General features: G+C 43.1%; 1 protein-coding gene across 10 annotated transcripts in view; it reads left to right on the forward strand.

The window, feature by feature from the left end:
* ZCCHC4 (zinc finger CCHC-type containing 4) overlaps positions 1–14,282 on the forward strand; it is a 61,408-nt gene that overhangs the window by 22,855 nt on the left and 24,271 nt on the right. For 8 of the 10 annotated variants that reach the window (XR_001795666.4, XR_011386205.2, XM_089327023.1 and 5 more), the window contains exons 6-7: positions 9,243–9,315; positions 14,082–14,232. Coding sequence is in view for 8 of the 10 variants with exons in the window: in XM_089327023.1 (XP_089183149.1) it covers positions 9,243–9,315; positions 14,082–14,232 (224 nt within the window). In the remaining 2 variants the exon portion in view is untranslated. The remainder of the gene's footprint in view (positions 1–9,242; positions 9,316–14,081; positions 14,233–14,282) is intronic. The other 2 variants (XM_089327025.1, XM_089327026.1) reach the window with 1 other exon arrangement.

Raw genomic sequence — 14,282 nt, forward strand, 5'->3', positions numbered from 1 at the left:
AGAGTGGACAGTGAGAGAGAGAGACAGAGAGAAAGGTCTTCCTTTGCCGTTGGTTCACCCTCCAATGGCTGCCGCGGCCGGTGCACTGCGGCCGGCGCACCGCGCTGATCCGATGGCAGGAGCCAGGTGCTTCTCCTGGTCTCCCATGGGGTGCAGGGCCCAAGTACTTGGGCCATCCTCCACTGCACTCCCGGGCCACAGCAGAGAGCTGGACTGGAAGAGGGGCAACCGGGACAGAATCCGGCGCCCCGACCGGGACTAGAACCTGGTGTGCCGGCGCCGCAAGGCGGAGGATTAGCCTAGTGAGCTGCGGCGCCGGCCTCAGTGATATCTTAACCTGTTCTACAGCCCTCACCCCAGGCTTGTGTTTCTTTTTATTTAGCTCTGATAGAGTCTATTTGGACAGTGTTCCAATATTTGTTGGAGAATATCTCTGAAATTAAATATGCTTTTCCCCCCAAACAGTGTAGACAGGGGTGAGAGTTGTGGCAGAGTGGGTTAAGCTGCACCGTGGGATGCCTGCATCCCATGTCAGAGCACCTGGGGTTGAGTTCAGCCTCTGCTACTGGCAGTTTCCTGGGAATGCTCACCTGAATGGCGGCAGATGATGTCTCAAGCATTTGGGCCCCTTCCATTGACGAGGGAGACCCACATGGAGTTTCTGGCTCCTGGTTTCGACCAGGCCCTGCCCTAGCTATAGTGGGTATTTAGGCAGACAACCAACTGATGTGAGATCTCTCATGCTGTATTTCTTTTTCTCTGTCTCACTGTTTCTCTGCCTTTCAAATAAATAAAAATAAACTTAAGGCCGGCGCCATGGCTCGATAGGCTAATCCTCTGCCTGCGGCGCCGGCACACCAGGTTCTAGTCTCGGTCGGGGTGCCAGATTCTGTCCCAGTTGCCCCTCTTCCAGGCCAGCTCTCTGCTGTGGCCAGGGAGTGCAGTGGAGGATGGCCCGAGTACTTGGGCCCTGCACCCGCTTGGGGGACCGGGAGAAGCACCTGGCTCCTGGCTTCAGATCAGCGCAGTGTGCCGGCTGCAGCATGCCATCTGGTAAACCAACGGCAAAGGAAGACCTTTCTCTCTGCTCTCTGTCTCTCTCTCACTGTCCACTCTGCCTGTCAAAAAAATAAAAATAAAAAACAACTTAAAGTCAGATCATTTTAAAATGTTATATTAAAACCCATAGCTTTTTTTTTCAAAGACTTATTTATTTGATAATCAGAGTTACAGAAAGAGGAGAGACAGTGAGAGAAATCTTCCATCTGCTGGTTCACACTCCCTAGATGTGTGCAATAGCCAGTGCCGGGCCAGGCTGAAGCCAGGAGCCAAGAACTTCATCTGAGTCTCCCACGTGGGTGCAGGGGCCCAGACACTTAGGGCATCCTCCACTGCTTTCCCAGGTCATTAGCAGGGAACTGGATCAGAAGTGGAGCAGCTGGGACACTAACGACCAACCACATGGGATGCTGGCGACACAGACAGTGGATTTACCCATTACGCCACAACACCAGCCCCAGAAAGAATAGCTTTTATAATTTATTTTTCTTTGGTTTTCTAAGTCTACTTGACATTGCTTAATATATGCCTCTAGGATTCTCGGGAATTACCTATACTTTCTCATTCCTTCTTAATCACTCATCCCATGTTAACCGACCAGCATACTTTACTAACATCCACTTGTCATGAGGGATCCTTGGCAGATTGAAAACCCAAGTACTGACTTCTTTAAAATTCCAGTTCTTTAATGAAGTGGATACAATTCACGTAACATTCACCATATTAAAGTGCGTATTCCAGTGGGCTTTGGTGTGTACTCACTGCTGTTGACTGTCCTACTTCTAATGTTTCCATCACACTGAAAGGAGACCCTGTATTCACACTCCCTGGCAACTGCTTCTATCCCCATGGATTTCCATGTTCTGAATATGCTGTGTAAATAGATTTGTATAATATGGGATCTTTCTGTCTGATTTTCTCTTCAGATAATTTTCTTTTAAAGATCTTATTTACTTATTTGAGAGGTAGAGTTACAGACAGTGAGGGAGAGACAGAGAGAAAGGTCCTCCATCCATTGGTTCACTCCCCAGATGGCAGCAATGGCTGGCGCTGGGCCGTACTCTGTAGAGTACTCTGATTAGTTTGGTGGGGGTCACGTACCCATTCCAGAGCAATTACTGTGGTCTGACCAGCCACTGAGAAGCCACATGGGGTAGAAAAAAGGTGTTTGGCTGAAGAAAATGGAATGTAAGTGCTAGAGAAACAGAAAGTCAGATGCCCTAACTGAATTACACTGAAATATGCAGCTGTCGGCAACACTCAGATTCCTGCCTCTGGCACTTTCACTTATGTCAGTAAGAATGGTACAGTGTTATCTTTCTGATGGTATAGTTGTTTGAAGTTACATCAGAAGTCATGGAATGATTCTGATTTCATTAAAGACAAGTTGTCTTCAGGCTGGTTGTTCTGGACTGATGTATGCAGAAGGAAATTTGGAAAAATCATAGTGCGGCTTCTCGCAGAATTTGTTCAAGTCACAGGCATCCTTGGTTTACTTTTTTTTTATTTTAAGGAAAAATGATCTTTAATTTTGCCACTCAAAGCATTCTGGATTTTTTAAAAACCTTTTTATGCATATAACACTGGAAAAAGTAAATTCATAATATATAGTCTTTTTTCCCTCTTGTTGTATTTCAAGCATATTTCTTTTGTAAAAATTGAAATGTACTTCACATGCATAAAATAATGGTTTTAGTATATCCACAAGGTTTTACTTCCATCGTCACTGTGTAATTCCAGAACATTTTTATGACCTTTGAAACAAACCTTCTCTCAGTGAACAATCTCTCCCCATCTCTCCTATCCCTAGCCTTTGGTAAACATCAGTCTGCTTTCTTTCTTCATATGTTTGCCTAATTTGGATATTTCATAAAAGTCTAATCATGTAATATGTGGTCTTTGTGTCTGATTTCTCTCAGAATGTTTTCAAGGTTTATCTGTATTGTAGCATGTATTTGTATTCTTTTGTTTGGTTGGTTGAGTAATATACATTTTTTTTAAAGATTTATTTTACTTGAAAGGCAGAGTTACACAGAGAGAGAAGGAGAGGCAGAGAGAGAGAGAGAGAGCTTCCATCCACTGGTTTACTCCCCAATTGACTGCAACGGCCGAAGCTGCGCTGACACGAAGCCAGGAGTCAGGAGCTTCCTCTGGGTCTCCCACGCAGGTGCGGGGGCCCAAGCACTTGGGCCATCTTCTACTACTTTTCCAGGCCATAGCAGAGAACTGGATAGGAAGTGGAGCAGCCGGCACTCGAACCGGCGCCCATAAGGGATGCTGCAAGTGCAGGTGGCGGCTTTACCCGCTACGTCACAGCGCCGGCCCCTGCATTTTGTTTATTCATCCATTGTCGCTCCCCCTCTTCGTGGGGGAACGACACAGGACCCTGCGCTGTTCCTTCGTCTGCTCGGCCCTCCCCGGGTTTGCTGCTGGTTCCTCCCGGGTTGGCTACTGTCCCTTCAGCTAGATGTTCCCCTTAGATGTTCCTGGTGCATGCCGTCTCTCTCCTCCTTTATAGTCCTCCTCCGCCAATCCCAACTCGGCTGCCCACACGCCGAGTACGCTGCTCTCCTCCAATCAGTAGCAAGTCCTACAGTTTATTGGTTGAACTGGAGGCAGCTGTGCGGAAGCTGTTTACTTCTCTCCCAGCGCCATATTGTGGGAGAGCAGATGCATAAAATAAGTCTTAATTCCAGTAACTCAGTCCAGTCCGGGCTGCTCCCCACAGATCCCCCTTTCTTTTTATTTTTTTTTGGCGTTGATACGCGCCTGTCTTCGGTGTCCCGCGGCACACACTCTGCTCTACTTGCTAGAGTTGCCACAGGTTCTTACAAATCCTATCAATCAGGCAAACCGAATCCGGGTCCTCTCTTCGCCATGTTGTGAGGAGGTTTTTAGGCGCTGATGCGTGCCTGTGTTCGGTGACCTGCGGCTCATACTCTGGTCGAGCCACCTGCTGGTGCTTACCGCCTTAATCAGGCAGACCGAATCCAAGCTTTCTCATTGCCGTATTGTGGGGGAGACTTATTAGTGTTGGTTCGTGCCTATCTTCGGTGACCTGCAGCTCATACTCTGGTCGAGCTGCTTGCTGGTGCTTACCGCCTTAATCAGGCAGACCGAATCCAAGCCTCCTAATTGTTGTATTGTGGGGAGGCCTTACTGATGTTAATTCGTGCCTGTCTTCGGTGACCTGCGGCGCATAAGCTGCTAGCCGCTGCAGGTGCTCATCGCCTCACTTAATCAGGCAGACCGAATCCAAGCTTTCTCATTGCCATGTTGAGGGGAGGCCTTTCTATTTCTCTATTTCTCTATCTCCGGGCATTCCTATTTCTCCCATTTTACTTCTATCTTCCAGCATTCCTATTTCTCTCACTTTACTTCTAAACTTCTATTTCTCTTATCCCCGTGGCTTCCCGGCTGCGCCCGCCCCGAGGCTGCTTCTCGGCAGCTTTCCGGCTCTGAGCCGTTTCAGCCCGCGCCTCTCTCATCTGCGCGGCTTCGCGGCTCTGCGCGGCTCGGCTTTGCGCGCACACTCCGCGGTCTCCGCGCTAGCCCCGCGTTCCCTATGTACTTGAACCCCGCACGCTCTGTCTGCGCGCGGCAGCCTCCGTGAGTCACACAGCGTAGCTTACGTGTCCGCCACTAGCATTCAATCCAAGTTCCCCGGGCTAGCCTGGCGAATTCAACCCAGCATACGTCTCTGCCCCACGGTTTGGCTTCCCGTCCTTTGCTCCCCGGGCTAATCAGACGGATCCCAATCTGGCTTACGTTTCAGCTTCTGGTTTCTACTTTTCGCCCCCCATTCCCGGGCTAACTTGAGAATCCCAAAGTGGCTTTCGTTTCCGCCTTGGCCTGCCCCCCGCGGCTTCAATTTCCCTAACATTTTTCTCTACCCGGTATGTTTCCCCAAGCTTTCCTCCAACAATATTCCTCCCTCATTTCTCCTGGCCTCTCCCCACAGTCCGCATCCGAGTCTGTTTGTTCTAGCTTTCACTTTCGCTTTCGACCTTAGAGATTTCTCCCAGCTTCCCCCCGTAGTCCGTATCCGAGTCTATGCCTAGGCTTTCAATAGCTTCTTCCGGCACCTTTTTCGTCCCGCTTTTCCCTAGGCTGTTTGCTAGTCTCTCTCTGATATTTTCCACTTCCTCCCGTTTCCTCCCTCCTAAGTTTCATATCCGTCCTGGGTTTCCTATCCGAGTCACGGCACCATTATGTCGCTCCCCCTCTTCGTGGGGGAACGACACAGGACCCTGCGCTGTTCCTTCGTCTGCTCGGCCCTCCCCGGGTTTGCTGCTGGTTCCTCCCGGGTTGGCTACTGTCCCTTCAGCTAGATGTTCCCCTTAGATGTTCCTGGTGCATGCCGTCTCTCTCCTCCTTTATAGTCCTCCTCCGCCAATCCCAACTCGGCTGCCCACACGCCGAGTACGCTGCTCTCCTCCAATCAGTAGCAAGTCCTACAGTTTATTGGTTGAACTGGAGGCAGCTGTGCGGAAGCTGTTTACTTCTCTCCCAGCGCCATATTGTGGGAGAGCAGATGCATAGAATAACTCTTAATTCCAGTAACTCAGTCCAGTCCGGGCTGCTCCCCACAATCCATCAGTTGATGAACATTTGGGTTGCTTCTACTTTGTGACTGTTATGACTAACGCTGCTATAACTATTTGTGTTTAAGTTTTATGTGAACATATGTTATCAGATATCTTGGGTAACAAAATATTAAAAACTTAAATAACAGAAATTTATTCCCTCATAGTTCTGGAGGCTGGAAATCCAAGATTAAAGTTTCAGTGAATTTGATTTCTGTCTCCTTGACAGTTGCTCAAGAAGTTAATTCCCACGTGCCCTTTGGCTGCCTTCTTGCTGTCTCCTCGTGTGGCCTTTTCTCTCTTGTAGGGGTCCCACTTCATTCTTTTACATAAGTATATTCAGTTGCCCCATCACCATTTATAGACAAAATTATTTTCCCATTGAACTATTGTGGTATCTTATTAGAAATGAAATGACTTTAGAAGTATGCATTTATTTCTGGATTCTCAGTTCTATTCCATCGATCCATGTCTATCCTGATGTCAGTTCCACACAGTCTTGATTACTGTTGCTTTATTGTGAATTTTGAAGTTGAAAAGTATGAGTGTTTCAGCTTTGTCTTTTTCAATATTGTTTTGCCTATTCTGGGTTTCTTGAATTTTGTAAATTTTAGGATCAGTTTTTCTATTGTATAAAAAAGCCAGCTGGATTCTTTACAGTGATTACATTGAATTTGGAGATGAATTTGGGTAATGTTGCCATCTTTATTAATTTTTCTGGTCTGTGAACATGGGCTGTCTTTCCATTTATTTAGGTTTTTCTTAATTTCTTAAAACAGTATTTTATAGTTTTAATGTACCAGTCCTATACTTCTTTTGTTAAATTTATTTCTAGATGTTTTGTTCTTACTAGTGCTATTATAAGTGAAATTCCTTAATTTCAGTATGTAGTGTTTATTGCCATTGTCCTGATTTACTTTTTAAGAAAATTGTGCTGGAGTACAGAGGACATTTAGCATTTTAACCATTTAAAATTGTCCAGTTTAGTAGTGTTAAGTATGTTTACATTGTTTCTAACCAATCATTAGAACTTTTTACATCTTGTCTGATTTACTTCTAAGTTTAAAGGTTAATATAGCCCCTTCACTATTTCACCTTTAATGCCATGCCTTATCTTTACCCTTCTTAGATATAGTCCGCTGATAAAGGTAGAGAATGTGGATAAAGTTATTTTATAATTCATGGAATATAGTGATACTTATTTTCTTTATATATATACATACACATATGAACTTCTCTGTTTATTACATAAATTTAAAATTTGTAATAAATTGTTTATAAATTCATAATTTATGTAATATATTGATATTTCTTTTCCTTTTACATATATTTGAACTTCTCTGCATTCATTGCAAACAAAAGTTGGTGGTGTTCTTTTTGAGAGATTGTGCCTCAGTTTTTTCATCAGCTGTTGCTGAGTTCTGTGGAGGGTCAACGTTAGGTATTAAGAGAGAGCTGGTTTATTGAAATGCATTAGTTAACAGAATGAGAGCTCAGGCTGTAGCCTGTATTTACAGTCTGATGGGGTACTGGTTGGTTCAGATTTTCTTGCAAACACCACAGTTATATCAGGAGCAGATTCCTGTGTGGTGGAGAATGGCAGTGAATCGTTATTCTGGAGCTTGACTGTGGTATCTCACTGCCCTAGAAAAGTCTTCTGGAGGCTACAGAACTGCATCAACTCAGTGTTTCACGTAGACGTGCTGTAAATTTCCTTCTCGGGGGGTTAAGATATGAAGTTAACATTTGCTAAGAGGGATTTCTGTGTGCTCCGAAATTAGCATAAAGATGTGAAACTATCTGGCAAACTATTATCCTAATAAAGTTATATCAAAAAGTGAATTTCTTAGGTTTATTTTATGAACTAATTTTATTCAGCTCTTGATTACATTTCTTGTGTGCAGGGCATGTTTCAAACTCAGTAACTGGCTCTCATTTAAAGAGAATGAATGACCAAATTAAATGGATGTCCTTTTGAGCAGTTTTCAAGTGCATGCATTTCTGATTGGTTTTGTTTGCTTTATTCAATGGAGAGAATAATTCTTTGCGGACAATTTCATTTTAAGAGGGCAGTGTTGAGTGACTTTTCATAATTTAAAAATATGAATAATTTTGCTCCCTTGTTTGTAGTTGATGAAAATTCAGAACTGAAATCTTGGCTTTGTTTGCTCTCTGGCTCTGCACACAGGCTGCCTAGAATATTTTGTTGGACAGGTGTGATGTGCTGAAATTTATGTAAATCACAATTTCTCTTTTAATTTTTAAAACTGATTGTTGTGTTAAAAAAGAATTTTGTTTTCCTTTATTTGCATTCATCAAGCAATAGAGGAGAGAGGAGAACCCTCAAGTGATAGTTCACCCATGGATGCAATAGCATTGATGTGCTTTTGTTAAAAATCAGGTCATTGAAATTTAGTTAACCAAGAAGACATATTTACTTATTCATAATAATTGACATTGCCCCCACAGTTTCTGGGAAGTTCATTAGATTACAATATATAGTTTACACATTTTTAGTTATCCAAACTTTTTATTTATTCCTTCAGTGCAAATTTATGTTTTATAAGATCAGCAGATGTGTTAAACAGTTCTTAAGTGATATTAACAGATACTATACTGAGAATGGTGAGCAGCTGTCGTATATGTAAAGACGTGTTCCTGGTTTTGTTTTTCCCACTCTTCCACCAGGTTATGAATTTCCAAGAATGGTGGTGTGATTAATATGTGGAGTTTTCATAGTGAAGTAATCCAAGTTCAAATCCTACTGAAATACATGAAAAACCCAGAAACCTGCAAGAAAGTCATTAAGACCCATATACATAAATGAGGAAAATATGCAGATGGGAAGCACAAAAATAGTTAAGAAATACCCATATACATAAATGAGGAAAATATGCAGATGGGAAGCACAAAAATAGTTAAGAAATAGTCTTGTAGCAATCAAATAAATGCAGATTTAAACGATAATGTGCTATATGAGTTTTGCCTAAGAAATTAGCAAAAATTTATAAAAATGCTAATATCCAAAGTTTGTACTTTGTTTCACTGTTGGTATTTTAAAGAAGTTTTGTAAACAAATATTCCTCTTTCTGGCACAAATTTAATACATATGAAATACCAATTTTTTTCTTTTTATACTAGGAGGCATATTTTATTTAATTTGCATCAAACAAGAAAAGCTTTGTATTAAATACTTCTTTTTATGTTTACTACAGAAGAAAATAATTAACAGCTGTTAGGCAAGAATGTTGATTTAGTTTTTTCCTTAAAATTATTAACCATGAAAGATATATTTTAATTGCTAACCCATTGCAAGCTTACATTGCATAATGTAAGTAATACATGTATTTTATATGTGAATATAGTTTTACCACTGGTTTATCAAGATTGGAGAAATAATTTAAGTTCATTATTTATTCACTATTACACATTCCCTGAAAATTTTGGGAAATATTCTTTATTTCAGAAAACTAAAGAGTGATTAAGTTTATTTGGTTAAAGATGTGATTCCATAGCTTTAAATTTCAGCTCAGAGTGTAGTTATTTACTGTATATCTGTGACTGGACAAGTGACTGCAGAAATGAATTATTTTACAGGTATTCACAGTTCTATTTGGAAGACAGCTTTTGTCATTATAACATGTTTAATCATCATTTCTTTGATGGAAAGGTAAGAATTATGACCATTATCTCTTTCTTCAGTTGTTTTAGCAAACAAGTATCTCCTTTGTGTTTTTCTACCATTTATTGGTGTTTGTTTTTGTTCATTCACTGAATGTTTACTGAGCAGGTGGAAGTGACTGTTTTATTCCCATTCCATGAATTTTTGCTGCCTTTGGAACAGGCCACATTCTCACCAGGCCCGTGGGACTGTTGTGGTCTGACGCTTGCTGCCTGTTTCCAGCCTGTCCTCTCCCTCTTCTCCTCTTTGCTGTTTGTGCTCAGGGCACGTAGCTCTCCTGTCCAACCTGCCGGATGCCTTGCCATCGTGGGGCCTTTGCCCATGCTTCTTCTCTCTGGCTGTTTCTATTTGCCATCCATACCAACTTCTACTCATCTTTCAGAGCTCTGTTCCAAGTCCGTTCCTCCAACTCTCTCTCATCTTCCAACAAGGTCATGTCTCCTCTTGGAGGTTTCCCATATTATATTAAGTGCATGTGTGTGAGCAGGGTGGGGGGGCCTATGGCAAATCTTTGTGAACCCAAAACCGCTCCAAAAATTAAGACTTTTATTAAAGTACCTTTAAAAACAGCAGAATTAAACGATTGTTAAAATTATTATTTTTTTTTTGACAGGCAGAGTTAGACAGTGAGAGAGAGAGAGAGACAGAGAGAAAGGTCTTCCTTTTCTGTTGGTTCACTCCCCAAATGGCCGCTACAGCTGGTGCTCTGCGCCAATCCGAAGCTAGGAGCCAGGTGCTTCTTCCTGGTCTCCCATGAGGGTACAGGGCCCAAGCATCCTCCACTGCACTCCTGGGCCACAGTAGAGAGCTGGACTGGAAGAGGAGTAACCGGGACTAGAACTGACGCCCCAACCAGGACTAGAACCCGGTGTGCTGGCGCTGCAGGTGGAGGATCAGCCTAGTGAGCTGCGGCACTGGCCATTAAAATTATTTAAATTTGATGTTAATAATGTTACTGAGAATTAAAAATGTAGCAGATCTGATATTTGTATTCCTACTCCTAAGTTGAATTCTTTATCAGTCCTTTTACAAAATGCAATATATAACCAAGCCAAGTAATCACACCTGATAGGAGGTTGGTCAAAAAAAATTTTTTTTTATTTTTTATTTTTATTTATTTATTTTTTTGACAGGCAAAGTGGACAGTGAGAGAGCGAGACAGAGAGAAAGGTCTTCCTTTACCGTTGGTTCACCCTCCAATGGCTGCTGGACAGAATCCGGCACCCCGACTGGGACTAGAACTTGGGGTGCCGGCGCCGCAGGTGGAGGATTAGCCTATTGAGCCACGGCGCCGACCAAAAAAAAATTTTTTAAAGATTTATTTATTTATTTGAAAGTCAGTTACAGAGTGGCAGAGGCAGAGAGAGAAATATAGAGGGAGAGAGGGGTGGGGGGGGGAGGTCTTCCATGCACTGGTTCACTCCCCAAATGGCTGCAATGGCGGAGCTGGGCTGATCTGAAGCCAGGAGCCAGGAGCTTCTTCTGGGTCTCCCACATGGGTTCAGGGGCCCAAGGACTTGGGCCATCTTCTACTGCTTTCCCAGGCCATAGCAGAGAGCTGGATTGGAAGTGGAGCAGCCAGGACTCAAACCAGCCCATATGCGATGCCTGCACCACAGGCAGCAGCTTTACCTACTGTGCCACAGCGCCAGCCCCCAAAAATGTTTTGAAATTATCAACAACACAACGTGAAGCATACCCATAGATATGTGCATATATACAGTTTTAAAAATTGTGAACCGTGCTTCACTATATATTTATTTGCTAATGATAGAATAAAGCCAAGCAAGACTAAGTAAGCATTCAGGAAGTGAAAACAAATGCTAAATTGTTGGTTGGGATTGAAAAATGAGCCTCCTGATTTAGTATAATCATAGCATTCCTGCCATTTAAATCAGTCTAGTGTTGGGATATGTATGACGTAGTGTGATAGCTATTAAAACCAAGCATTGAAATAAACAGCAGGTAGAATTCCAGCGTCTCCCTGTTTCCTGTGGGTCTTTATGTGGTTAAGATCCCTCGACTTGAGAACAGATGAGATGAATTCAAGGAGAGCAGGGAGGTGAAACTTGGCAGTGCATCTTGAGGGACTTCTCAGCTAGGCTGGAGGCAGCGAGAAAAAGAGAAGTGGGTTGTGCAGGCATTGCACAGATAGAAACAAGGAAATGTGTTAAGTGTCCTTGGGGAAGAAGCCACTGCTGACTTGGTGGTGTGGCCTGGGTTTGAATTTTAGTCTTTAAAACAGAGGGCAGGGGAGTTTGGAAAGACTGAGTTTGTGAAGCTGGTGGGATATGCAGGGGGAGTGTCCAGGCTGGAAGAGCCAGGCCTTGAGCTCAGGGGAGGGTCAGGAAGTAGTAGGGTCTGTATCACTACTTTACTGGCAGTAGTAGGTGAGGGAGTTGGGGCTGCTTTTTTGTTTGTTTGTTTTTAGATTTTTATTTATTTATTTGAAAGGCAGAGCTACAGAGAAGCAGAGGCAGAGAGAACTCCATCTAGGTCTCTCACATGGGTGGCAGGTGCACAAGTACTTGGGTCACCATAGACTGCTTTCCCAGGTGCATTAGCAGGGAGCTGAATCAGAAGTGGAGCATCCGGGACCCAAATCATTGTAGGTGGCAGCTTAACCCACTGTGCCACAATGCCGGCTTTGTAACTTATTATTGAAAGTTTATGGAATTAACTTTCTGAGGGTAGAATAAATGGCTCCACCGTATCTTTTCCAGGGGAAATCAGCCTTTCAGCTTAGGCTTTCCTGACTGTATTTTAGCAGCAGCTTCTAGCACTGCAGCTGTGGAGATAATCTACAGTAGACTATTGTTCTAATGATTGCACTGTCTGCCCTACTCCCTGACTCAAGTGTTTAGGAGGGATTTACTGTGTACTGCTCAGTCACTAAGTATTTCAGTGTCTACTGGGTGCCTCTGAGGCTGTCAAGGGCACTCTGGAGGATGTGAGACTGTCTCAGTGCCTATGCACTGTACAGATCCCTGGGTTAGAAAGCAGGTGTTCCTTGAGTGGGATTTTCTCATAGAAAATCATGCAGTCTTCAGGGTAGTAAATGAATGTCATATGCCTGATGGTAAAGCGGGGTTTATGTATGTACAGAGGATGGTCAGTTAAAATGCCAAGCTGTTTTATCGTGAAAACGGTGGTGAAGGAACGAGTCGAGTTACTGTCAACAAGTACATGCAAGCACCTGTTTCCCACGGGCAGTCAGCATTAGCACCCTTGGCAACTTGTGGCAGTCCATTATACCATGTTTCTTACCTGGAAATAATGCATATTTAAGGCTTCTCAGCCTTTTGGCTAAGGTCAAGTATAATGCTCTTATAAGCAAATGTTTTTTAGGTTGCTTATTTGAAAGGCAGAAAGTGCTACAGACAGACCTCCCCCACCCACTGGTTTAGTCCCCAAATGCCTGCAATGGCCAGGCTGTGGCTCCACTGAAGCTGGGACCTGGGAACTCAGTTCGGGTCTCCTACGTGGACGGCAGGGACTCAACTGCTTGAGCCATAGCTGCAGGCTCCCAGGGTCCACGTTAGCAGGAAGCTGGAATCAGGACCTGGAGCAGGAAGTCAGACTCAGCACCCTGCTGTGAGAAGTGGGCATCTTAGCTTCTCGGCCTTTCTCATGCCCTGCTTTAATACATTTTACACTAGGCTCGGGATTCAGGCATCCTTAACTTGTCGTTTTTCTTTTTTTATACTTTTATTTCTAAGGAGTTTGAAAGTTTTCAATATTGTCATCTGTGCTTTAAGTCCTTGCTAATGTAAGCAGGTTAAGAAAGTGCCAGGAACACTTGAAAAATGATTAACCTTCTTGACACACCATCCTCTGCAGTAGGAGTCCAGTGGGAAGTTAATAAAGACGCTCCGAGGGAAAGAATTGGGATGTTGTCATTTTTTTCTCTCTTCAGTTGGGTCTTCTAAATTGATTTAGTAGTAGAATAATGTATATTTTATTATAAAGTACATACAGGCTTATTAAAGTTTAAAATGCTATTAAACTTTAAAAATCTTGTGCCATTTTGTACACTGTGTTGATTCCCTTTTATAGATGAGTACTTGAAAACTCTTCCCAAGTCAGTAGACTGACTCACTCAAAGTAAAAGATGATAAAAATCCTTGTTAATGTTAGCTTTGTAATTACTAAAACACTGAAACCAGCCTGTTGGGAAAATGTTGTTAATAGCAATGGACTGGATAAGTTTTGTCATCTGTGAACTTTCCCGTATTTACTTGCTGTGCATGTTCAAATATGCCTGTCACTTACTTGACACTCAAAAGCACGTCCATGTTTAACTGGCAATTTGTGGCTGTTACTCAGCTGAATTCACAGTGGTGGGTGAAACAGATGGAAGAAAATATGTCTTACTCCTCTCGGTGTCCTCAGGTTTCTGTTTGTTCTGTTTGTTGAATTTAATGTTTTAGATAGTTTTTCATGGATAATGAGTTTCTCCCTTTTAGGTTACTAAATTTAGTTTTTAATTTAACCGGTTGACATGTGTGGCCCTCTGATAGTGATGGTGTTTGCATTTGCAATTTTAAAAGCCCGCTTATCAAGGAACCCAAAGATAAAATCTTACGGAGGCTAAAAGAGGCTTTAGCTGTTGCAGAGGGACCCTGTGGTGGCAGGAGGACTTGGGAAAGTCGCCAGGGCCAAGAGTGAAACTGGGTCTGAGGAATCTAAGGTATTCTCCAGAGTGGGTGCCTTCCTCCAGGCCTGATGTAGAAACGGATTTTGGTTTGTTCTAGGCTGCCCTTGAAGTATGCAGAGCGTTTTTACAGGAAGATAAAGGAGAGGGAGTCATCATGGTGACAGATCCTCCTTTTGGTGGCTTGGTTGAACCTCTGGCTGTTACATTCAAGAAGTTAATTGCTATGTGGAAAGAAGGTCAAAGCCAAGGTGTGTAATTTATTACTTACTGCAAACTAAACATGTATCTGTGTATCTAC

Source organism: Oryctolagus cuniculus, chromosome 2, assembly GCF_051225735.1.
Source record: "Oryctolagus cuniculus isolate XC-2025 breed Fujian yellow rabbit chromosome 2, ASM5122573v1, whole genome shotgun sequence".
NCBI lineage: Eukaryota > Metazoa > Chordata > Mammalia > Lagomorpha > Leporidae > Oryctolagus > Oryctolagus cuniculus.